The 26,645-nt window shown below is 38.7% G+C and overlaps 1 protein-coding gene across 1 annotated transcript in view; it reads right to left on the bottom strand.

Annotated features, from left to right (window-relative positions):
- Nucleotides 1-26,645, bottom strand: part of INPP5F (inositol polyphosphate-5-phosphatase F) — a 318,517-nt gene that overhangs the window by 19,228 nt on the left and 272,644 nt on the right. The window contains exons 10-16 of the mRNA XM_053692658.1: nucleotides 13,639-13,763; nucleotides 6,424-6,501; nucleotides 6,106-6,226; nucleotides 3,840-3,968; nucleotides 3,005-3,122; nucleotides 1,839-2,037; nucleotides 1,058-1,129 (exon numbers count right to left, since the gene is read on the bottom strand). Coding sequence (XP_053548633.1) covers nucleotides 1,058-1,129; nucleotides 1,839-2,037; nucleotides 3,005-3,122; nucleotides 3,840-3,968; nucleotides 6,106-6,226; nucleotides 6,424-6,501; nucleotides 13,639-13,763 — 842 coding nt within the window. The remainder of the gene's footprint in view (nucleotides 1-1,057; nucleotides 1,130-1,838; nucleotides 2,038-3,004; nucleotides 3,123-3,839; nucleotides 3,969-6,105; nucleotides 6,227-6,423; nucleotides 6,502-13,638; nucleotides 13,764-26,645) is intronic.

The following is a 26,645-nucleotide window of genomic DNA, read 5'->3' on the forward strand; positions in this document are numbered from 1 at the left end:
CCTGGGCTCTGAAAACATAGTAGAGTGCCCATAAACTATATAAAGACCCTGGGAGCTGTAGTGAGGCTAAAGGGAAGGCCTACAAACTGAAGATCACTTCCCCAGATGGCTAAAATAGTAAACTATAGTAATCCTTTCAAGTTGACAGTTGTCATAAATTGACTCTGTAGCCCTAAATAGAGAACAGGTCTGATAGACAATCCTAAACAAAGGTACCCTCAGGAATTTGTACAGTGTCTTCAGATCCAGAATCGGTCTGAAGGTTCCTTCTCTCTTTTGGAACAATGAGAAGATGGAAATAAAACCCTGACCCTTGTGCTTCCATGTCCTCCAAATCCTTTACACACTGAAGAAATGCTGCATGCTTTTCTGGTTTCGTTGAGACAGGATAAGCCTCTCTCCAAGAAGACCTGACCGAACAGAGACTGAAGTGTATCCTTTAGAATCCAGATTCTTACCCTACTACATGCTATGTAGTAACTGCTTGATCAGTGAAGTAGCTTATTTACATTTGATCCTAACTGGACACAGTAAGTAATTTGAACATATTCAAGAGGCATGTCCCTGGACAGAAAAATAAAGCACATTTTGCCACAAAACAATCTCAAAATGCTTTAATAGTATGTACTTTATAAGCAGATATTTTGCAATGCAGTGCTGAATTGCTGGTATATAGTATTCATACGTTTCAGAGACATAATACACTAACTACATTTTATTAGCATAGTATTGAGGTTTCCCTGCCTCCCTCTAGTAATGGGTGCTACCATGTTGAAATTTAGCTTTCACTACATTCCAGTGCTGATGTGTTTGCACATGTGCAGCAACTCTCCTTCGGATACCTGCAGTGAAACCTAGGTTCCAAAATGGCAGCATTTGAGGGAGGTGATATTTAAGGTGGTTGGAGGTGGATTTAACTTTTAATGTTGATTTAAAGACTTATATGTGTCTCTGTATGCAAACAAACAGAGAGGTTGTGTGAAACGACATATGAGTATTAGAACTCACTATTGTAACCAGAAAATAGATGAGGCATTAGAGCAAATGGTTTACTTACTAAGCAACATAATAAGCACAGTTGGAGAGCAACAGCAAGACGTCCACATCTTTGTGAGTGGCATCAATAAGGCTGCAAAAAACAAACAAATAACTGTTAATTTTAATAGACAGGTGGAATGTGTATAAAAATCCATTGTGTACACTCTATATTTAAAGATATTTAATATTTAAAAACATTACCCTTTTTTTAATGAAACAAGGGCCATACTTAACTATCTTCAATTCATTCTGTAGCTCAGCAAAATCTTTACAGTATCTGAGCAGGATGTAAGACCCCTCTCCACCCCTGCAGATAGCCAACACTATAGCCAGCAATGTACTGGTCACATCTGTATAGGTAATCACACTGTGAAAGCTTTGTACACTGCAACTGGGTTAAACTGTACAATACAGGTACTGAAGATCATTCCATGTCAGATTAGAAGTTAAAGGAAAGGATTTCATGCTGAATATCATTCCATAACTATAATTTAGATTAAGTATATAATAAACATTTTCCTGCTATTTTAATAGCCTTCACTTCCAAGGATATCATTTTTTTTAATGTTCATATAAAATGTTTTGTTTTTTTTATTGAGTGCTATTGCATGGATGCCAAATCTTTTATATACATTTTAGGGACACAAGAATCACATTTTCTTACATGATTTTCATTTACAAATAAAGCAAAAATCTGAAGCCGTCCCTAATCTGCATCACCAATGAACACACAATTTGGGAACCTCTATGACCTAAATTAGTTGAGTTCAGAAGGCTACCTACTATATTATAATACGCACCTGGGGTCACAGTCTATAAGGGCCCAACCGCCATGGAATTTCTCCTCTTCTGGCAGCAGCATTTGCATGTAGTTCTGCAGGAGCTGGCTGATCAGCTCTTGGTGATTCCGCTGACTCTCCCTATGTAAAGCTTCATGCTCCTTCTCTTTTGTGAAGATTGAATACAGGTCCTCGGTTACCGGAATCCCCTGCATTAAGTCTGCAAAGCAAAAAGAAACTGTGAAACTATGGCTCAAAGAGCTACAAACAGATGAGGATACAGAGCAAGCATTGCTAGAGCAGTGGTGGCAAACCGTTCTGAGCATGCTCCTAAATTAGGGACAACCTACAAAATGATCTTGCAGTAGTATGGGAGTTGCACAGAGGAAGCACTGCTTACTGCATGCCAACCAAAACTTGCGTGCCACTTTAGACAAGTGTGCCAAGATTTGCCACCCCTGTGAGAGAATAGATAAAGTACCTACATCTTAACACAAAAATAATATATCTGTTTCTCTTCTAATTTTCTTTTGTTTCTTTAATTGTAAAGATGGTAGCAAAATAATTAGGGCCTTTTTCTATATTATAAGCCTAGTTCTAGTGGCATATCTAATTATTCTTGTATTAGTTTAATACGAATAGATTAGCTAATAATGGGTGAGTAATACTTATGGAAAAAATACACATTATTTTCCTCTCAGACAGCCAGTAACAGTGTCATATCTATTAGACATGTGCATAAATTCAAAATTTACACAAATATGTGTGTGTTGTAGTTTAACACTAATAACTTTGGTGCCGAAAGTCTGTAGCCATCTGCTGCATTTGTTTGTGAAACTATTTATGCACATGCCTAATATCTAAAGTTGTTATTTTTTTCACAAACGTATTTGTACCCTTATCTAGTGTACTGGCTAATATTAATAGGTGTCATCTGATACATTTTTGCATGAAAAAATGCCATATTGATACTATTTACACAGAAGTATAGCTCTGTACTTTCCACTAGTGCTCACTGGGGACACGCTTATGCAAGCATAACCAGAAACCGTTGGTTCATTAAGAGCAGGAACCAGCAAATTAAAAATAGAATGTAATTTATGTTGAAATTCTGTCTGTCTTTCACGTAAAACAATGAAAACATCTGACTACAATACCCCTATTAGATATAATTTATTTTTTTTAACCTATTACTGCTTGCCGGTACGCATCCTTGAAGCGGTTCAGATAGTATCTATTTGCAGAATTGACGCCATCCTTCATCACTCCCGCCAGTTTCCTTTCACCAGTCCGCGTAAAGTCTCCCTGGAAAACACACGGCACATGCAAATGAAAGAACGACAAGATCAGTCTGCTCTAAATGATTTAAATACACTTTATTAGACAGTAGGGATCCCCAACAGATAAACTGATTTCAGCTGAGTAATTTAACAAGACACAGGGATATACATACATTGGACAAATTCTTCAAACCTTTATATAGACACAGAGCCGTAAACCTTTATATTTACTCTTCCAGTGGGAACAGTAATTTGATTGACACAAACTTTATCTGAAATTCATCAGTTCTGAGCAAACACAAGTTATTTGGTTGAGCGGTTGCATGCAGGTAGGCAGGCTTAGTAAGGTCAGCGGCCAGTTTAGTAGGTTGATATGCTGACTTATCAGTAATGTTACTAATAGGGGATGTCATTGCATTCTCTGACTCTGGCACCACAATATCCTGACCCAGCCTTGGCAACTTTGGCAATGTGTTAACCAAATGACATGCACTTAGCATTAAAGAATGCCAATTGTTCCCTTTAAACACAAGAGGTTGACGTTCCTTCATTTGGAGAACTGGATAGTACAGCTGGTTTGCTCCAAAGTTCAGAGGAGAGAGCTTAAAGCTCTAATGACAGAGTCATTTATAAAGAGTCAAGTGTGTACAATCATCTCATGACATATATTAACTCCCCATGCAGCAGAACTACAATCTGCCTAACCATGCAATAGATATTTCAGTCACACGAAATCCCATACCTTGAGAGCGGCTGTCCCCGCATACTGTCTGCTGATAGCATCGCCATTGTTTGCCCACATAATCTGGTACAGGCGGTAGCACTTCAGTGGCAGGGGCTGCTCAGGGGGCATCACACCTAGTTTTTTAAGCTTAAATTAGAAAAGTTATGAATGTTATTAGGGATTCCATTAAAAGTTATAAGATTATCTTGCAGTCAGTGTGTGTCTGACTTTTAGCAAACTTAAGGGACCAGTAAACACAGTAGATTTGCATAATCAACAAATGCGAGATAAGACAATGCAATAGCACTTAGTCTGAACTTCAAATGAGTATTACATTTTTTTTCTGACAATTTTAAAAGTTATGTCTATTTCCACTCCCCCTGTATCATGTGACAGCTATCAGCCAATCACAAATGCATATACGTTTATTGTGTGAATTCTTGCACATGCTCAGTAGAAGTTGGTGACTCAAAAAATTGAAATATAAAAAGACTGTGCACATTTTGTTAATGGAATTTAAATGGAAAGTTGTTTAAATTGCATGCTCTATCTAAATAATGAAAGTTTAATTTTGACTTGAGTGTCCCTTTAAAGGGACATTAAAGTGAATATTTTATTTATGCATAATAAATTAGTCACTGCATCGCACAACATATACATACAAAAAAAAAATGTTTTAAAAGCATCTAGAACTATAATTTAATTATTATAAAAATATACACAGTTTAGATGGCCACTGCCCACCCCTTCAAAATACTATTGTTGTTTATCTTACTTCCTTTGCTGTGGCAAATTAGCAATAGATATAAATGACCTCCTGCACATATCAGCCAATTACTGTGGAGCATGCAGGAGTGTCAATGTTGTGCATTTCCCAGAATGCACTCCAGCCTGAGGGGAGTGGAAACACTACAGTTTCAGAGTTAAAATTACAATAAATGCGGGCAAAATAAAAGTGATAGTGCACTGCAAACGTTTTAAAATTTTGCACAATTAAAATTTTATTGGGAATGATAGCCCTTTAAAGAGAGACATCAAACAGTGGAGCATTATTTTTGTTTTGAAGGGAGGTACTTCTTCCATACGCTGGAAAAGTAAGGGATATTTTATACCCACTATTCATTTAGTTATACAGCGTTATATATTTTCCTCTTCAACAGAGAAACTGATTTTTATGGCACATAAAGACCAGGCCATCGAGTCTGCACATATTTTCCCTCTGAGGTTTAAGCTTATTCTCAGCACAGCCTCATACATATCCCAGGCATTCTTATGTATATGTCATAGTATTTGTCCTTACAACATCTACTGCAACAATATTCATTAATTAACCATATTTCTGTAAAGAAAGGCTTATGCAAAATAATATTGCACCCGTTACCCTCCATTTTAAGACTGCAACCTCTTTTTGCCCCTTAGTGTAGCACTTTCAACCTCAGTTTTAATAAAGGGACAGTAAAGTCAAAATTATTCTTTCATGATTCAGATAGAGTATGTAATTGTGAACAATTTTACAGTTTAATTTTCTTATCTAATTTGCTTTGTTCAATTTAAATCCTTTGTTGAAAAGCATACCTCATAGGCTCTGGAGCAGTAATGCACTACTGAGAGCTAGCTGCTAATTGGTGGTTGCGCATATATGTTTCATGTCATTGGTTCAGCCAATGTGATCAGCTAGCTCCCAGTAGTGTATTGCTGCTCCTTCAACACAGGATACCAAGTGAATGAAGCAAATTTGACAGGGACAGTGAACACCGGGTAATGACAAGACAGTCCCGATGTGTTTCTATAGAATAACAAATCAGCTGAGTCTTACATTTTTTTTTACAACAGATTAACATCCTTTTTCTGCAATCGGTTTTCAATAGCCAATCTCCAACCACCATTTGCCTTATTTGGAGAAGCCAATCTGAGCTTTAGTCAGCAGATGACAAGGTTAGTCACGGTCACAAAATTAGTATAAAATGAATTTGTTTGCAGTTGTTATCCGATTAAGCCAATTATTGACAAATATCAAGCATAGTTAGCCTTGAAAAGTCTGCAGGGTGCATTTCATGTTCTTCCTCAATTTTCAAAGCTAAATTACATGAAAGGGGGCAAAATAAATAAATAGAAACTTTTAAATACAACTCAAGGTGTTTACTGTCCCTTTAAGGAGGAAAGGAACAAGCCTATAATTGACTTTTCTTTGCACAAAGATGGTAATTTGATATAAGGTTAAGAGGATATATTATGTGGTATGAGTAGCGTTATTATCAGACTGTCGGATATGTAGATTATTTACCTGCTGTTCCATGACAACCCGTGCAATAGCAGCTTGTACAACATTGGTACGATCTAGACAATCCATACAGTTCACTCTGAAAACCCCATCTTGCTTGCAGATCACACCAGCATGATCAACCCTTCCAAAATGACAGGAAATTGATGATATATTTGTCCTATGTGAAACTGCTGACATATATAAGCAAATGTTCATGATTATATCAGCTTAAAAAATTAAAAAACAAACTTTTTCTTTTTTTTTACGAGATTGCCATGAACATGAATATGAATTGCTTAGACAATTTAAAGGGACGGCAAATAACTGAAAATCACTCACCAACACCATTTCATGTCCGTGATAATATCACAAATTGCATCCGAAAGAGTTTGAACATTTTCAAACTTCATCCCACGGCTACAAAAAAAAAAAAAAAAGGAAGGGGATCAAGCACATCTGTAATTCATAGCTTTTTATTTGTGCCTTTATTAAATTGTACATCAACCAAACAGGTTTAGTTTTTTTCTACAACATATTGTAGTCTACAAATGTAATTTTGTTATTAGTTCAGCTTTCTCTAGACTGCAGTAGTTACATATGAAAGTACACTTGTATTTGTGTACCTCTCTATACATTAAACTTTAACCCATTCTATAAAAGTCAATTATTCACTAACTGTATAATCAGGTGTTACCCAAATGTAAGCGCTTTTTGATGTAAGATGAGCTGTTGTCTTAATGTTAATATTTCTTTTGAATTTCATATAGTTTTTTTTATTCTTCTTCCATCTTGCCATTAAGCTAAATTTAGGAAATAGATTACACAAAGATAGATGTAAAGTGCCATATTTCAATAAAGGTATACAAGGTATGAGGAACCGATCAATTAAAGGGCAAACTGATGTCATAGGAGAGGTGGAAAAAATAATTTGCGCCTTTATGGATAAATAGAAAGTATTTTAATTAAACTTCCTATTTAACATCAGACACGGGTGTTAAAAACATTATGCAAATCACAGTATATGAAAGAAGCTAAACTCTGAGGCAAATGGTTACATATAGGTTAAAAGATAGAGAGACAGAGAGAGAAATTAATCCTTTATTTGTATTGTGTGTGTGTTAAAATGCAAAAAACACAATTTATGCTTACCTGATAAATGTATTTCTCTTGTGGTGTATCCAGTCCACGGATCATCCATTACTTGTGGGATATTCTCATTCCCAACAGGAAGTTGCAAGAGGAAACCCACAGCAGAGCTGCAATATAGCTCCTCCCCTAACTGTCATAGCCAGTCATTCGACCGAAAACAAGCTGAGAAAGGAGGGTGCAGTGGTTTCTGTAGTTTAAATTTAAAAATTACCTGCCTTAAAATGACAGGGCGGGCCGTGGACTGGATACACCACAAGAGAAATAAATTTATCAGGTAAGCATAAATTGTGTTTTCTCTTGTAAGGTGTATCCAGTCCACGGATCATCCATTACTTGTGGGATACCAATACCAAAGCTAAAGTACACGGATGAAGGGAGGGACAAGGCAGGAACTTAAATGGAAGGAAACACTGCCTGTAAAACCTCTCCCCCAAATATAGCCTCCGAAGAATCAAAAGTATCAAATTTGCAAAATTTTGAAAAAGTATGAAGTGAAGACCAAGTTGCAGCCTTGCAAATCTGTTCAAAAGAAGCCTCATTTTTAAAGGCCCAAGTGGAAGCCACAGCTCTAGTGGAATGAGCTGTAATCCTTTCAGGAGGCTGCTGTCCAGCAGTCTCATAGGCTAAGCGGATTAAGCTTCTTAGCCAAAAAGGAGAGGTTGCCGAAGCCTTTTGATCTCTCCTCTGTCCAGAGTAGACAACAAACCAAGCAGATGTTTGACGAAAAGCTTTAGTAGCTTGTAAGTAAAAACTTTAAAGCACGGACCCCGTCCAGATTGTGTAACACAAGGATGGAACAACAATCTCTTGATTGATATTCTTGTTAGATACCACCTTAGGTAAAAACACAGATTTGGTACGCAGGACTACCTTATCCGTATGAAAAATCAGATAAGGAGAATCACATTGTAAGGCAGATAACTCGTAGACTCTACGAGCCGAGGAAATAGCTACTAAAAAAAGGACTTTCCAAGATAAAAGTTTGATATCTATGGAATGAAGAGGTTCAAACGGAACTTCTTGAAGAACCTTAAGAACCAAGTTTAAGCTCCATGGTGGAGCAACCGGTTTAAACACAGGCTTGATTCTAACTAAAGCCTGACAAAATGCCTGAACGTCTGGAACATCTGCCAGATGCTTAACTAGCTGACAATCCTTTTTCCACACCTTCTTGGAGAAAAGATAATATCCTAGGAATCCTGACCTTACTCCATGAGTAACCCTTGGATTCACACAAATAAAGATATCTACGCCATACCTTATGGTAAATTTTCCTGGTGACAGGCTTTCGTGCCCGTATTAAGGTATCAATAACTGACTCAGAGAAGCCACACTTTGATAAAATCAAGCGTTCAATCTCTAGACAGTCAGCCGCAGAGAAATTAGATTTGGATGGTTGGAAGGACCCTGAAGTAGAAGGTCCTGTCTCAGAGGCAGAGACCATGGTGGAAAGGATGACATGTCCACTAGATCTGCATACCAGGTCCTGCGTGGCCACGCAGGTGCTATCAGAATCACCGATGCTCTCTCCTGCTTGATCTTGGCAATCAGTCGAGGGAGCAGAGGAAACAGTGGAAACACATAAGCCAGGTTGAAAGACCAGGGCACTGCTAGAGCATCTATCAGTGTCGCCTTGGGATCCCTGGACCTGGATCCGTAACACGGAAGCTTGGCGTTCTGGCGAGATGCCATGAGATCCAGTTCCGGTTTGCCCCAACGATGAATCAGTTGTGCAAATACCTCCGGATGGAGTTCCCACTCTCCCGGATGAAAAGTCTGACGACTTAGAAAATCCGCCTCCCAGTGCTCTACACCTGGGATATGGATAGCTGATAGGTGGCAAGAGTGAATCTCTGCCCAGCGAATTATTTTTGAAACTTCTAACATCTCTAGGGAACTTCTTGTTCCCCCTTGATGGTTGATGTAAGCTACAGTCGTGATGTTGTCTGACTGAAATCTGATGTACTTCAGAGTTGCTAACTGAGGCCAAGCCTGAAGAGCCTTGAATATCGCTCTTAGTTCCAGAATATTTATTGGAAGGAGAGACTCCTCCTGAGTCCACGATCCCTGAGCCTTCAGGGAGTTCCAGACTGCACCCCAACCTAGAAAGCTGGCATTTGTTGTTACAATTGTCCAATCTGGCCTGCGAAAGGTCATACCTTTGGACAGATGGACCCGAGATAGCTACCAGGGAAAAGAATCCCTGGTCTCTTGGTCCAGATTCAGTTGAGGGGACAAATCTGTGTAATCCCCGCTCCACTGACTGAGCATGCATAGTTGCAGCGGTCTGAGATGTAAGCGTGCAAACGGCACTATGTCCATTGCCGCTACCATTAAGCCGATTACTTCCATACACTGAGCCACCGAAGAGCGCGGAATGGAATGAAGAACCCGGCAGGAATTTAGAAGCTTTGATAACCTGGACTCCGTCAGGTGAATTTTCATTTCTATAGAATCTATCAGAGTCCCTAGAAAGGAAACTCTTGTACTACGTCCGTATGAGACTTGGCAATTTGGAAGTTTGACGTCTGTATCAGGATGTCGTCTTAGGACCGCCATAAGCGACCCTAGAACCTTTGTAAAGATTCTTGGGGCTGTAGCTAATCCAAAGGGAAGAGCTACAACTGGTAATGCCCATCTTGAAAGGCAAACCTGAGAAACCGATGATGATCTTTGTGTATCGGAATGTGAAGATAAGCATCCTTTAGATCCACTGTAGTCATATATCGACCCTCCTGGATCAGTGGTAGGATGGTACGAATAGTTTCCATCTTGAACGACGGAACTTTGAGGAATTTGTTTAAGATCTTTAGATCCAAAATTGGTCTGAAGGTTCCCTCTTTTTTGAGAACCACAAACAGATTTGAGTAAAAACCCTGTTCCTGTTCACTCCCATAACTAGGAGGTCTCGTACACAGTGTAAGAACGCCTCTCTCTTTATCTGGTGTGCAGATAATTGTGAAAGGTGAAATCTCCCTTTTGGGGGGGGGGAAGCTTTGAAGTCCAGAAGATATCCCTGGGATATAATTTCCAACGCCCAGGGATCCTGAACATCTCTTGCCCACGCCTGGGCGAAGAGTGAAAGTCTGCCCCCTACTAGATCCGTTACCGGATAGGGGGCCGTTCCTTCATGCTGTCTTAGAGGCAGCAGCAGGCTTTTTTGACCTGCTTACCTTTTTTCCAGGTCTGGTTTGGTCTCCAGACCGTCTTAGATTGAGCAAAAGTTCCCTCTTGTTTATTATTAGAGGAAGTTGATGCCGCACCTGCCTTGAAGTTTTGAAAGGCACGAAAATTAGACTGTTTGGCCCTAGATTTGGACCTGTCCTGAGGAAGGGCATGACCTTTTCCTCCAGTGATATCAGCAATAATCTCCTTCAAACCAGGCCCGAATAGGGTCTGCCCCTTGAAGGGAATGTTAAGTAGCTTAGATTTTGAAGTCACGTCAGCTGACCATGATTTAAGCCATAGCGCTCTGCGCGCCTGTATAGCAAAACCAGAATTCTTAGCCGTTAGTTTAGTCAAATGAACAATGGCATCAGAAATAAAAGAATTGGCTAGCTTAAGTGCTCTAAGTTTGCCAAGTATGTCATCCAATGGAGTCGCTACCTGTAAAGCCTCTTCCAGAGACTCAAACCAGTACGCCGCAGCAGCAGTGACAGGGGCAATGCATGCAAGGGGTTGTAGGATAAAACCTTGTTGAATAAATATTTTCTTAAGGTAACCTTCTAATTTTTTATCCATTGGATCTAAAAAAGCACAACTGTCCTCGACCGGGATAGTAGTACGCTTTGCTAGAGTAGAAACTGCTCCCTCCACCTTAGGGACTGTCTGCCATAAGTCCCGTGTGGTGGCGTCTATTGGAAACATTTTTCTAAAAATAGGAGGGGAAGAGAACGGCACACCTGGTCTATACCATTCCTTATTAATAATTTTTGTAAACCTTTTAGGTATTGGAAAAACATCAGTACACACCGGCACTGCAAGTATTTATCCAGTCTACACAATTTCTCTGGCACTGCAATGGAATCACAGTCATTCAGAGCAGCTAAAACCTCCCTAAGCAACACGCAGAGGTGTACAAGCTTAAATTTAAATGTAGAAATATTAGAATCAGGTATCTTCCTGAGTCATTAACATCACCCACTGACTGAAGCTCTCTTTCCTCAGCTTCTGCATATTGTGAGGCAGTATCAGACATGGTTCTTAAAGCGTCAGTATGCTCTGCATTTTGTCTCACCCCAGAGCTATCTCGCTTACCTCTAAGTTCAGGTAGTCTGGCTAATACTGCTGACAGTGTATTATCCATGACTGCCGCCATGTCTTGTAAAGTAAACGCTATGGGCGCCCTAGATGTACTTGGCGCCATTTGAGCGTGAGTCCCTTAAGCGGGAGTCAAAGGGTCTGACACGTGGGGAAAGTTAGTCGGCATAACTTCCCCCCGTCAGATTCCTCTGGTGATAAAATTTTTTAAAAGACAGAAAATTATCTTTATTGCCTAAAATGAAATCAGTACATTTGGTACACATTCTAAGAGGGGGTTCCACCATGGCTTTTAAACATAATGAACAAGGAGTTTCTTCTATGTCAGACATGTTTATAAAGACTAGCAATGAGACTAGCAAGCTTGGAAAACACTTTAAATCAAGTTAACAAGCAAATATAAAAAACGGTACTGTGCCTTTAAGAGAAACAAATTGTCAGAATTTGAAAAACAGTGAAAAAAAGCAGTAAATCAAACAAAATTTTTACAGTGTATGTAATAGACTAGCAGAGCATTGCACCCACTTGCAAATGGATGATTAGCCCCTTAGTTCAAAAAACGGATAAAACCCCCCCAAAAAAACGTTTTTTAACAGTCACAACCAACTGCCACAGCAAGCTGTAGCCCTACCTTCCCCAATAAATGACTTTGGAAAGCCTTTGGGCCCTTTAGAGATGTCCTATAGCATTCAGAGGGCCTTTGAGGGAATCTGGATGTCTTAGTTTGTAATTTTAACTGCACAAAAAAAAAGTTAAAATAGGCCCCTCCCACTCATAGTAACACAGTGGAAAGCCTCAGGAAACTGTTTCTAGGCAAAATTTAAGCCAGCCATGTGGAAAAAACTAGGCCCCAATAAAGTTTTATCACCAAAGCATATATAAAAACGATTAAACATGCCAGCAAACGTTTTATATTGCAATATCATAAGGGTATTACCCCTGGGAGTAAGCATGATACCAGTCGTTATTAAATCACTGTATTCAGGCTTAACTTACATTAATCTGGTATCAGCAGCATTTTCTAGTGTTTTCCATCTCTAGAAAAAAATTATAACTGCACATACCTGATAGCAGAATAAACTGCACGCCATTCTCTCGCTGAAGTTTTACCTCATCTGTGTAATCCCCTCAGACATATGTGAGAACAGCAATGGATCTTAGTTACAGCCTGCTAAGATCATAGAAACCTCAGACAGATTCTTCTTCTATTTACTGCCTGAGATAAAATAGCACAACTCCGGTACTATTTAAAAATAACAAACTTTTGATTGAAGAAAATAAACTAGCTATATTTAACCACTCTCTCTTACGACCTCCTTGCTTGTTGAGAGTTGCAAGAGAATGACTGGCTATGACAGTTAGGGGAGGAGCTATATTGCAGCTCTGCTGTGGGTTTCCTCTTGCAACTTCCTGTTGGGAATGAGAATATCCCACAAGTAATGGATGATCCGTGGACTGGATACACCTTACAAGAGAAATATGACTGCTAATTAATTTTATCACTATAATTTTTATTTTTTTTATCATTGGTTGTCTTGCTGTATTCGCCTTATGACAAAATGAGGAAAAGAATCTGAATAACATATACATTATAACTCTGTCCCCCCTTCCCCCTTTTTTCCATGTTCACTATCCAACTATTATATGTATAATTGTTTTGTTTCTTTTTCTTAGTATGTAGCACCAATATGTGATTTCCTCTATAAAGTATTTGACTTTGAATATATACAGTGTGCACCTCTAACACAATACTTTGTATATAAAACTCAGAATCCCCTTTTTTTGCAACTCTTCACGTAACTTTGAATACATTTGTGGCACCACCAGAAAATTTTATGTATAAAACATACAACAGCTTGTTTACCAATTTTGTCCTAGTCTGGGGATGTGAAATAGCCAGGTAATTGAGTCATTCTGTTCTTGTTTTAAACTTTGCCTAAGTGAGCGGATTCTGTATACTGTTGTAATTATAAAATTGTTTATAGCGTCTCAAAATTTAAATAAATATTAAAAAAATGTACAAGAAGATTCACCTGATATATTTGAGCATATTGTGTATGATTATATAGTAACATTTGCTGTAATAAACCACGCAGAAATGGGAACTTATTAGAAACAAAATAAAACAAATATGCAAAGCTTTACCAGTGTTCGTGAAAATCAAAAGTAACATATGTGAGGTTTGGATTATTAAACATTAACACTTGTTTCAAGTAGGCATCCCCGATGATCTTTTCCCTGCCAACCTGGTCCACCAGATTTAGAATAACCTGTCCAAGAAGAGGAGGCTGATTAATGGACAGTTAAAGCACCACAGTAGAATTTCATAATCAATAAACACAATAAAAAGACAATGCAAAAACACTTTGTTTGAATTTCAAATTAGTAGATTTCTTTCTGAAAAAAAATTAAAAATTAATTTTATTTTCCAACCCACTGCATAATGTGACAGCCATCAGTCAATCACAAAATGCATATAGTCTGTGAATCTTGCACATGCTCAGTAGATGCTGGTGCCTCAGAAAGTGTGCATATAAAAAGATTGTGCACAATTAGATAACGTTAGTGAATTGGAAAGTTGTTTAAAACCGTGTGCGCTATCTGAATAATGAAAGTTTAATTTTGCCTTGAGTGTCCCTTTAATGTATATTATATAACATGCATTTTCCTAATATATATACACAATTTCTTTTAAAAACAAATTGCATTTGCCTATCCAGAAGTCTAAAATATGTTATGTATAACCTATTTTCATTTTCAAATAAATTAGTAGTACAGGTTTAATATTTAAAGACCACATGACATGTTTGACATGCTGATTTGCATGTCCTTCCCACTTTCTTAAAGGGATACTGAACCCAAATTTTTTCTTTCGGGATTCAGATAGAGCATGGAATTTTAAGCAACTTCCTAATTTACTCCTATTATCACATTTTCTTCATTCTCTTGGTATCTTTATTTGAAATGCAGGAATGTAAGTTTAGATGCCAGCCCATTTTTGGTGAACAACCTGGGTTGTCCTTGCTGATTGGTGGATACATTCATCCACCAATAAAAAGTGCAGATGCCCAGAGTACTGAACCCCAAAAAAGCTTAGATGCCTTCTTTTTCAAATAAAGATAGCAAGAGAACGAAGAAAATTTGATAATAGGAGTAAATTAGAAAGTTGCTTGAAATTGCATGCTCTTTCTGAATTACAAAATAATTTTTTTGGGTTCAATGTCCCTTTAATATGCTTTAGAAACACAGCATATTTTGGGATACCAAATTAAAAAACATAATTTATGTAAGAACTTACCTGATAAATTCATTTCTTTCATATTAGCAAGAGTCCATGAGCTAGTGACGTATGGGATATACATTCCTACCAGGAGGGGCAAAGTTTCCCAAACCTCAAAATGCCTATAAATACACCCCTCACCACACCCACAATTCAGTTTAACGAATAGCCAAGAAGTGGGGTGATAAAGTGCGAAAGCATATAAAATAAGGAATTGGAATAATTGTGCTTTATACAAAAATCATAACCACCACAAAAAAAGGGCGGGCCTCATGGACTCTTGCTAATATGAAAGAAATGAATTTATCAGGTAAGTTCTTACATAAATTATGTTTTCTTTCATGTAATTAGCAAGAGTCCATGAGCTAGTGACGTATGGGATAATGACTACCCAAGATGTGGATCTTTCCACACAAGAGTCACTAGAGAGGGAGGGATAAAATAAAGACAGCCAATTCCTGCTGAAAATAATCCACACCCAAAAATAAAGTTTAATGAAAAACATAAGCAGAAGATTCAAACTGAAACCGCTGCCTGAAGTACTTTTCTACCAAAAACTGCTTCAGAAGAAGAAAATACATCAAAATGGTAGAATTTAGTAAAAGTATGCAAAGAGGACCAAGTTGCTGCTTTGCAAATCTGGTCAACCGAAACTTCATTCCTAAACGCCCAGGAAGTAGAAACTGACCTAGTAGAATGAGCTGTAATTCTTTGAGGCGGAGTTTTACCCGACTCAACATAGGCAAGATGAATTAAAGATTTCAACCAAGATGCCAAAGAAATGGCAGAAGCTTTCTGGCCTTTTCTAGAACCGGAAAAGATAACAAATAAACTAGAAGTCTTACGGAAAGATTTCGTAGCTTCAACATAATATTTCAAAGCTCTAACAACATCCAAAGAATGCAACGATTTCTCCTTAGAATTCTTAGGATTAGGACATAATGAAGGAACCACAATTTCTCTACTAATGTTGTTGGAATTCACAACTTTAGGTAAAAATTCAAAAGAAGTTCGCAACACCGCCTTATCCTGATGAAAAATCAGAAAAGGAGACTCACAAGAAAGAGCAGATAATTCAGAAACTCTTCTAGCAGAAGAGATGGCCAAAAGGAACAAAACTTTCCAAGAAAGTAATTTAATGTCCAATGAATGCATAGGTTCAAACGGAGGAGCTTGAAGAGCTCCCAGAACCAAATTCAAACTCCAAGGAGGAGAAATTGACTTAATGACAGGCTTTATACGAACCAAAGCTTGTACAAAACAATGAATATCAGGAAGAATAGCAATCTTTCTGTGAAAAAGAACAGAAAGAGCAGAGATTTGTCCTTTCAAAGAACTTGCGTACAAACCCTTATCTAAACCATCCTGAAGAAACTGTAAAATTCTCGGTATTCTAAAAGAATGCCAAGAAAAATGATGAGAAAGACACCAAGAAATATAAGTCTTCCAGACTCTATAATATATCTCTCGAGATACAGATTTACGAGCCTGTAACATAGTATTAATCACAGAGTCAGAGAAACCTCTTTGACCAAGAATCAAGCGTTCAATCTCCATACCTTTAAATTTAAGGATTTCAGATCCTGATGGAAAAAAGGACCTTGCGACAGAAGGTCTGGTCTTAACGGAAGAGTCCACGGTTGGCAAGAGGCCATCCGGACAAGATCCGCATACCAAAACCTGTGAGGCCATGCCGGAGCTACCAGCAGAACAAACGAGCATTCCTTCAGAATCTTGGAGATTACTCTTGGAAGAAGAACTAGAGGCGGAAAGATATAGGCAGGATGATACTTCCAAGGAAGTGATAATGCATCCACTGCCTCCGCCTGAGGATCCCGGGATCTGGACAGATACCTGGGAAGTTTCTTGTTTAGATGGGACGCCATCAGATCTATTTCTGGAAGTTCCCACATTTGAACAATCTGAAGAAATACCTCTGGGTGAAGAGACCATTCGCCCGGATGCAACGTTTGGCGACTGAGATAATCCGCTTCCCAATTGTCTATACCTGGGATATGAACCGCAGAGATTAGACAGGAGCTGGATTCCGCCCAAACCAAAATTCGAGATACTTCTTTCATAGCCAGAGAACTGTGAGTCCCTCCTTGATGATTGATGTATGCCACAGTTGTGACATTGTCTGTCTGAAAACAAATGAACGATTCTCTCTTCAGAAGAGGCCAAAACTGAAGAGCTCTGAAAATTGCACGGAGTTCCAAAATATTGATCGGTAATCTCACCTCCTGAGATTCCCAAACTCCTTGTGCCGTCAGAGATCCCCACACAGCTCCCCAACCTGTGAGACTTGCATCTGTTGAAATTACAGTCCAGGTCGGAAGCACAAAAGAAGCCCCCTGAATTAAACGATGGTGATCTGTCCACCATGTTAGAGAGTGTCGAACAATCGGTTTTAAAGATATTAATTGAGATATCTTCGTGTAATCCTTGCACCATTGCTTCAGCATACAGAGCTGAAGAGGTCGCATGCGAAAACGAGCAAAGGGGATCGCGTCCGATGCAGCAGTCATAAGACCTAGAATTTCCATGCATAAGGCTACCGAAGGGAATGATTGTGACTGAAGGTTTCGACAAGCTGCAATCAATTTTAGACGTCTCTTGTCTGTTAAAGACAGAGTCATGGACACTGAATCCATCTGGAAACCCAGAAAGGTTACCTTTGTCTGAGGAATCAAAGAACTTTTTGGTAAATTGATCCTCCAACCATGATCTTGAAGAAACAACACAAGTCGATTCGTATGAGATTCTGCTAAATGTAAAGACTGAGCAAGTACCAAGATATCGTCCAAATAAGGAAATACCACAATACCCTGTTCTCTGATTACAGACAGAAGGGCACCGAGAACCTTTGTAAAAATTCTTGGAGCTGTAGCTAGGCCAAACGGCAGAGCCACAAACTGGTAATGCTTGTCCAGAAAAGAGAATCTCAGGAACTGATAATGATCTGGATGAATCGGAATATGCAGATATGCATCCTGTAAATCTATTGTGGACATATAATTCCCTTGCTGAACAAAAGGCAAGATAGTCCTTACAGTTACCATCTTGAACGTTGGTATTCTTACATAACGATTCAATATTTTTAGATCCAGAACTGGTCTGAAGGAATTCTCCTTCTTTGGTACAATGAAGAGATTTGAATAAAACCCCATCCCCTGTTCCAGAACTGGAACTGGCATAATTACTCCAGTCAACTCTAGATCTGAAACACATTTCAGAAATGCTTGAGCTTTTACTGGATTTACTGGGACACGGGAAAGAAAAAATCTCTTTGCAGGAGGTCTCATCTTGAAACCAATTCTGTACCCTTCTGAAACAATGCTCTGAATCCAAAGATTGTGAACAGAATTGATCCAAATTTCCTTGAAAAAACGTAACCTGCCCCCTACCAGCTGAGCTGGAATGAGGGCCGCACCTTCATGTGGACTTAGAAGCAGGCTTTGCCTTTCTAGCTGGCTTGGATTTATTCCAGACTGGAGATGGTTTCCAAACTGAAACTGCTCCTGAGGATGAAGGATCAGGCTTTTGTTCTTTGTTGAAACGAAAGGAACGAAAACGATTATTAGCCCTGCTTTTACCTTTAGATTTTTTATCCTGTGGTAAAAAAGTTCCTTTCCCACCAGTAACAGTTGAAATAATGGAATCCAACTGTGAACCAAATAATTTGTTACCCTGGAAAGAAATGGAAAGTAAAGTTGATTTAGAAGCCATATCAGCATTCCAAGTTTTAAGCCATAAAGCTCTTCTAGCTAAAATAGCTAGAGACATAAACCTGACATCAACTCTGATAATATCAAAAATGGCATCACAGATAAAATTATTAGCATGCTGTAGAAGAATAATAATATCATGAGAATCATGATGTGTTACTTGTTGCGCTAAAGTTTCCAACCAGAAAGTTGAAGCTGCAGCAACATCAGCCAAAGATATAGCAGGTCTAAGAAGATTACCTGAACACAGATAAGCTTTTCTTAGAAAGGATTCAATTTTCCTATCTAAAGGATCCTTAAACGAAGTACCATCTGACGTAGGAATAGTAGTACGTTTAGCAAGGGTAGAAATAGCCCCATCAACTTTAGGGATTTTGTCCCAAAATTCTAATCTGTCAGACGGCACAGGATATAATCGCTTAAAACGTTTAGAAGGAGTAAATGAATTACCCAATTTATCCCATTCTTTGGAAATTACTGCAGAAATAGCATTAGGAACAGGAAAAACTTCTGGAATAACCACAGGAGCTTTAAATACCTTATCCAAACGTTTAGAATTAGTATCAAGAGGACCAGAATCCTCTATTTCTAAAGCAATTAGTACTTCTTTAAGTAAAGAACGAATAAATTCCATTTTAAATAAATAACATAATTTATGTAAGAACTTACCTGATAAATTCATTTCTTTCATATTAACAAGAGTCCATGAGCTAGTGACGTATGGGATATACATTCCTACCAGGAGGGGCAAAGTTTCCCAAACCTTAAAATGCCTATAAATACACCCCTCACCACACCCACAAATCAGTTTAACGAATAGCCAAGAAGTGGGGTGATAAGAAAAAGTGCGAAGCATATAAAATAAGGAATTGGAATAATTGTGCTTTATACAAAAAAATCATAACCACCACAAAAAAGGGTGGGCCTCATGGACTCTTGTTAATATGAAAGAAATGAATTTATCAGGTAAGTTCTTACATAAATTATGTTTTCTTTCATGTAATTAACAAGAGTCCATGAGCTAGTGACGTATGGGATAATGACTACCCAAGATGTGGATCTTTCCACACAAGAGTCACTAGAGAGGGAGGGATAAAATAAAGACAGCCAATTCCTGCTGAAAATAATCCACACCCAAAATAAAGTTTAACAAAAAACATAAGCAGAAGATTCAAACTGAAACCGCTGCCTGAAGAACTTTTCTACCAAAAACTGCTTCAGAAGAAGAAAATACATCAAAATGGTAGAATTTAGTAAAAGTATGCAAAGAGGACCAAGTTGCTGCTTTGCAGATCTGGTCAACCGAAGCTTCATTCCTAAACGCCCAGGAAGTAGATACTGACCTAGTAGAATGAGCTGTAATTCTTTGAGGCGGAGTTTTACCCGACTCAACATAGGCAAGATGAATTAAAGATTTCAACCAAGATGCCAAAGAAATGGCAGAAGCTTTCTGGCCTTTCCTAGAACCGGAAAAGATAACAAATAGACTAGAAGTCTTACAGAAAGATTTCGTAGCTTCAACATAATATTTCAAAGCTCTAACAACATCCAAAGAATGCAATGATTTCTCCTTAGAATTCTTAGGATTAGGACATAATGAAGGAACCACAATTTCTCTACTAATGTTGTTGGAATTCACAACTTTAGGTAAAAATTCAAAAGAAGTTCGCAACACCGCCTTATCCTGATGAAAAATCAGAAAAGGAGACTCACACGAAAGAGCAGATAATTCAGAAACTCTTCTAGCAGAAGAGATGGCCAAAAGGAACAAAACTTTCCAAGAAAGTAATTTAATGTCCAATGAATGCATAGGTTCAAACGGAGGAGCTTGAAGAGCTCCCAGAACCAAATTCAAACTCCAAGGAGGAGAAATTGACTTAATGACAGGTTTTATACGAACCAAAGCTTGTACAAAACAATGAATATCAGGAAGAATAGCAATCTTTCTGTGAAAAAGAACAGAAAGAGCAGAGATTTGTCCTTTCAAAGAACTTGCGGACAAACCCTTATCCAAACCATCCTGAAGAAATTGTAAAATTCTCGGTATTCTAAAAGAATGACAAGAAAAATGATGAGAAAGACACCAAGAAATATAAGTCTTCCAGACTCTATAATATATCTCTCGAGATACAGATTTACGAGCCTGTAACATAGTATTAATCACGGAGTCAGAGAAACCTCTATGACCAAGAATCAAGCGTTCAATCTCCATACCTTTAAATTTAAGGATTTCAGATCCGGATGGAAAAAAGGACCTTGTGACAGAAGGTCTGGTCTTAACGGAAGAGTCCATGGCTGGCAAGATGCCATCCGGACAAGATCCGCATACCAAAACCTGTGAGGCCATGCCGGAGCTATTAGCAGAACAAACGAGCATTCCCTCAGAATCTTGGAGATTACTCTTGGAAGAAGAACTAGAGGCGGAAAGATATAGGCAGGATGATACTTCCAAGGAAGTGATAATGCATCCACTGCCTCCGCCTGAGGATCCCGGGATCTGGACAGATACCTGGGAAGTTTCTTGTTTAGATGAGAGGCCATCAGATCTATCTCTGGGAGCCCCCACAATTGAACAATCTGAAGAAATACCTCTGGGTGAAGAGACCATTCGCCCGGATGCAACGTTTGGCGACTGAGATAATCCGCTTCCCAATTGTCTACACCTGGGATATGAACCGCAGAGATTAGACAGGAGCTGGATTCCGCCCAAACCAAAATTCGAGATACTTCTTTCATAGCCAGAGGACTGTGAGACCCTCCTTGAGGATTGATGTATGCCACAGTTGTGACATTGTCTGTCTGAAAACAAATGAACGATTCTCTCTTCAGAAGAGGCCAAAACTGAAGAGCTCTGAAAATTGCACGGAGTTCCAAAATATTGATCGGTAATCTCACCTCCTGAGATTCCCAAACTCCTTGTGCCGTCAGAGATCCCCACACAGCTCCCCAACCTGTGAGACTTGCATCTGTTGAAATTACAGTCCAGGTCGGAAGAACAAAAGAAGCCCCCTGAATTAAACGATGGTGATCTGTCCACCACGTTAGAGAGTGTCGAACAATCGGTTTTAAAGATATTAATTGAGATATCTTCGTGTAATCCCTGCACCATTGGTTCAGCATACAGAGCTGAAGAGGTCGCATGTGAAAACGAGCAAAGGGGATCGCGTCCGATGCAGCAGTCATAAGACCTAGAATTTCCATGCATAAGGCTACCGAAGGGAATGATTGTGACTGAAGGTTTCGACAAGCTGTAATCAATTTTAGACGTCTCTTGTCTGTTAAAGACAGAGTCATGGACACTGAATCTATCTGGAAACCCAGAAAGGTTACCCTTGTTTGAGGAATCAAAGAACTTTTTGGTAAATTGATCCTCCAACCATGATCTTGAAGAAACAACACAAGTCGATTCGTATGAGACTCTGCTAAATGTAAAGACGGAGCAAGTACCAAGATATCGTCCAAATAAGGAAATACCACAATACCCTGTTCTCTGATTACAGACAGAAGGGCACCGAGAATCTTTGTGAAAATTCTTGGAGCTGTAGCAAGGCCAAACGGTAGAGCCACAAATTGGTAATGCTTGTCTAGAAAAGAGAATCTCAGGAACTGATAATGATCTGGATGAATCGGAATATGCAGATATGCATCCTGTAAATCTATTGTGGACATATAATTCCCTCGCTGAACAAAAGGCAATATAGTCCTTACAGTTACCATCTTGAACGTTGGTATCCTTACATAACGATTCAATAATTTTAGATCCAGAACTGGTCTGAAGGAATTCTCCTTCTTTGGTACAATGAAGAGATTTGAATAAAACCCCATCCCCTGTTCCGGAACTGGAACTGACATAATTACTCCAGCCAACTCTAGATCTGAAACACAATTCAGAAATGCTTGAGCTTTCACTGGATTTACTGGGACATGGGAAAGAAAAAATCTCATTGCAGGAGGTCTCATCTTGAAACCAATTCTGTACCCTTCTGAAACAATGTTCTGAATCCAAAGATTGTGAACAGATTTGATCCAAATTTCTTTGAAAAAACGTAACCTGCCCCCTACCAGCTGAACTGGAATGAGGGCCGTACCTTCATGTGAACTTAGAAGCAGGCTTTGCCTTTCTAGCAGGCTTGGATTTATTCCAGACTGGAGATGGTTTCCAAACTGAAACTGCTCCTGAGGACGAAGGATCAGGCTTTTGTTCTTTGTTGAAACGAAAGGAACGAAAACGATTGTTAGCCCTGTTTTTACCTTTAGACTTTTTATCCTGTGGTAAAAAAGTTCCTTTCCCACCAGTAACAGTTGAAATAATAGAATCCAACTGAGAACCAAATAATTTGTTTCCCTGGAAAGAAATGGAAAGTAGAGTTGATTTAGAAGCCATATCAGCATTCCAAGTCTTAAGCCATAAAGCTCTTCTGGCTAAGATAGCCAGAGACATAAATCTAACATCAACTCTAATAATATCAAAAATGGCATCACAGATGAAATTATTAGCATGCTGGAGAAGAATAATAATATCATGAGAATCACGATTTGTTACTTGTTGCGCTAGAGTTTCCAACCAAAAAGTTGAAGCTGCAGCAACATCAGCCAATGATATAGCAGGTCTAAGAAGATTACCTGAACATAGATAAGCTTTTCTTAGAAAAGATTCAATTTTTCTATCTAAAGGATCCTTAAACGAGGTACCATCTGACGTAGGAATGGTAGTACGTTTAGCAAGGGTAGAAATAGCCCCATCAACTTTAGGGATTTTGTCCCAAAATTCTAACCTGTCAGGCGGAACAGGATATAATTGCTTAAAACGTTTAGAAGGAGTAAATGAATTACCCAATTTATCCCATTCCTTAGCAATTACTGCAGAAATAGCATTAGGAACAGGAAAGACTTCTGGAATAACCGCAGGAGCTTTAAAAACCTTATCCAAACGCATAGAATTAGTATCAAGAGGACTAGAATCCTCTATTTCTAAAGCAATTAGTACTTCTTTAAGTAAAGAGCGAATAAATTCCATCTTAAATAAATATGAAGATTTATCAGCATCAATCTCTGAGACAGAATCCTCTGAACCAGAAGAGTCCAAAGAATCAGAATGATGGTGTTCATTTAAAAATTCATCTGTAGAGAGAGAAGATTTAAAAGACTTTTTACGTTTACTAGAAGGAGAAATAACAGACAAAGCCTTCTTTATGGATTCAGAAACAAAATCTCTTATGTTATCAGGAACATTCTGCACCTTAGATGTTGAGGGAACTGCAACAGGCAATGGTACATCACTAAAGGAAATATTATCTGCTTTAACAAGTTTGTCATGACAATTATTACAAACAACAGCTGGAGGAATAGCTACCAAAAGTTTACAGCAGATACACTTAGCTTTGGTAGATCCAGCAGGCAGTGGTTTTCCTGTAGTATCTTCTGGCTCAGATGCAACGTGAGACATCTTGCAATATGTAAGAGAAAAAACAACATATAAAGCAAAATAGATCAAATTCCTTATAAGACAGTTTCAGGAATGGGAAAAAAATGCCAAACATCAAGCTTCTAGCAACCAGAAGCAAATGAAAATGAGACTGAAATAATGTGGAGACAAAAGCGACGCCCATATTTTTTGGCGCCAAATAAGACGCCCACATTATTTGGCGCCTAAATGCTTTTGGCGCCAAAAATGACGCCACATCCGGAACGCCGACATTTTTGGCGCAAAATAACGTCAAAAAATGACGCAACTTCCGGCGACACGTATGACGCCGGAAACGGAAAAGAATTTTTGCGCCAAAAAAATCCGCGCCAAAAATGACGCAATAAAATGAAGCATTTTCAGCCCCCGCGAGCCTAACAGCCCACAGGGAAAAAAGTCAAATTTTTGAGGTAAGACAAAATATGATAATTTAAAGCATAATCCCAAATATGAAACTGACTGTCTGGAAATAAGGAAAGTTGAACATTCTGAGTCAAGGCAAATAAATGTTTGAATACATATATTTAGAACTTTATAAATAAAGTGCCCAACCATAGCTTAGAGTGTCACAGAAAATAAGACTTACTTACCCCAGGACACTCATCTACATGTTTGTAGAAAGCCAAACCAGTACTGAAACGAGAATCAGTAGAGGAAATGGTAAATATAAGAGTATATCGTCGATCTGAAAAGGGAGGTAAGAGATGAATCTCTACGACCGATAACAGAGAACCTTATGAAATAGACCCCGTAGAAGGAGATCACTGCATTCAATAGGCAATACTCTCCTCACATCCCTCTGACATTCACTGCACGCTGAGAGGAAAACCGGGCTCCAACTTGCTGCGGAGCGCATATCAACGTAGAATCTAGCACAAACTTACTTCACCACCTCCCTTGGAGGCAAAGTTTGTAAAACTGATTTGTGGGTGTGGTGAGGGGTGTATTTATAGGCATTTTAAGGTTTGGGAAACTTTGCCCCTCCTGGTAGGAATGTATATCCCATACGTCACTAGCTCATGGACTCTTGTTAATTACATGAAAGAAATGAAGATTTATCAGCATCAACCTCTGAGACAGAATCCTCTGAACCAGAAGAGTCATCAGAATCAGAATGATGATGTTCATTTAAAAATTCATCTGTAGGGAGAGAAGTTTTAAAAGATTTTTTACGTTTACTAGAAGGAGAAATAACAGACATAGCCTTCTTTATGGATTCAGAAACAAAATCTCTTATATTATCAGGAACATTCTGCACCTTAGATGTTGAAGGAACTGCAACAGGCAATGGTACTTTACTAAAGGAAATATTATCTGCTTTAACAAGTTTGTCATGACAATCAATACAAACAACAGCTGGAGGAATAGCTACCAAAAGTTTACAGCAGATACACTTAGCTTTGGTAGATCCAGCACTAGACAGCGATTTTCCTGTAGTATCTTCTGACTCAGATGCAACGTGAGACATCTTGCAATATGTAAGAGAAAAAACAACATATATATAAAGCAAAATTGATCAAATTCCTTAAATGACAGTTTCAGGAATGGGAAAAAATGCCAAAGAACAAGCTTCTAGCAACCAGAAGCAATGAAAAATGAGACTTAAATAATGTGGAGACAAAAGCGACGCCCATATTTTTCGCGCCAATAAGACGCCCACATTATTTGGCGCCTAAATGCTTTTTGGCGCCAAAATGACGCCACATCCGGAACGCCGACATTTTTGGCGCAAAATAACGTCAAAAAATGACGCAACTTCCGGCGACACGTATGACGCCGGAAACGGAAACGATTTTTTTGCGCCAAAAAAGTCCGCGCCAAGAGTGACGCAATAAAATGAAGCATTTTCAGCCCCCGCGAGCCTAACAGCCCACAGGGAAGAGTCAAATTTTTGAAGGTAAGAAAAAATGATTAAATCAAATGCATTATCCCAAATATGAAACTGACTGTCTGAAAATAAGGAAAGTTGAACATTCTGAGTCAAGGCAAATAAATGTTTGAATACATATATTTAGAACTTTATAAATAAAGTGCCCAACCATAGCTTAGAGTGTCACAGAAAATAAGATTTACTTACCCCAGGACACTCATCTACATGTTTGTAGAAAGCCAAACCAGTACTGAAACGAGAATCAGCAGAGGTAATGGTATATATGAGTATATCGTCGATCTGAAAAGGGAGGTAAGAGATGAATCTCTACGACCGATAACAGAGAACCTATGAAATAGACCCCGTAGAAGGAGATCACTGCATTCAAATAGGCAATACTCTCCTCACATCCCTCTGACATTCACTGCACGCTGAGAGGAAAACCGGGCTCCAACTTGCTGCGGAGCGCATATCAACGTAGAATCTAGCACAAACTTACTTCACCACCTCCATCGGAGGCAAAGTTTGTAAAACTGAATTGTGGGTGTGGTGAGGGGTGTATTTATAGGCATTTTGAGGTTTGGGAAACTTTGCCCCTCCTGGTAGGAATGTATATCCCATACGTCACTAGCTCATGGACTCTTGCTAATTACATGAAAGAAATTTGTTTTATAGCCTGTTTTATACAAGCAAGTAGGAATAAATGAGTTGGATTTTTAATACTGCTCTGTGTGTACTGGAGGACTTCATTCACTCTTCTGCCCACCATAAACTAAATGAATAATCTGCCTATATTAATTCACATTCTCA

The sequence above is a fragment of the Bombina bombina genome, chromosome 9 (assembly GCF_027579735.1).
Source record: "Bombina bombina isolate aBomBom1 chromosome 9, aBomBom1.pri, whole genome shotgun sequence".
NCBI classification, from domain to species: Eukaryota; Metazoa; Chordata; class Amphibia; order Anura; family Bombinatoridae; genus Bombina; species Bombina bombina.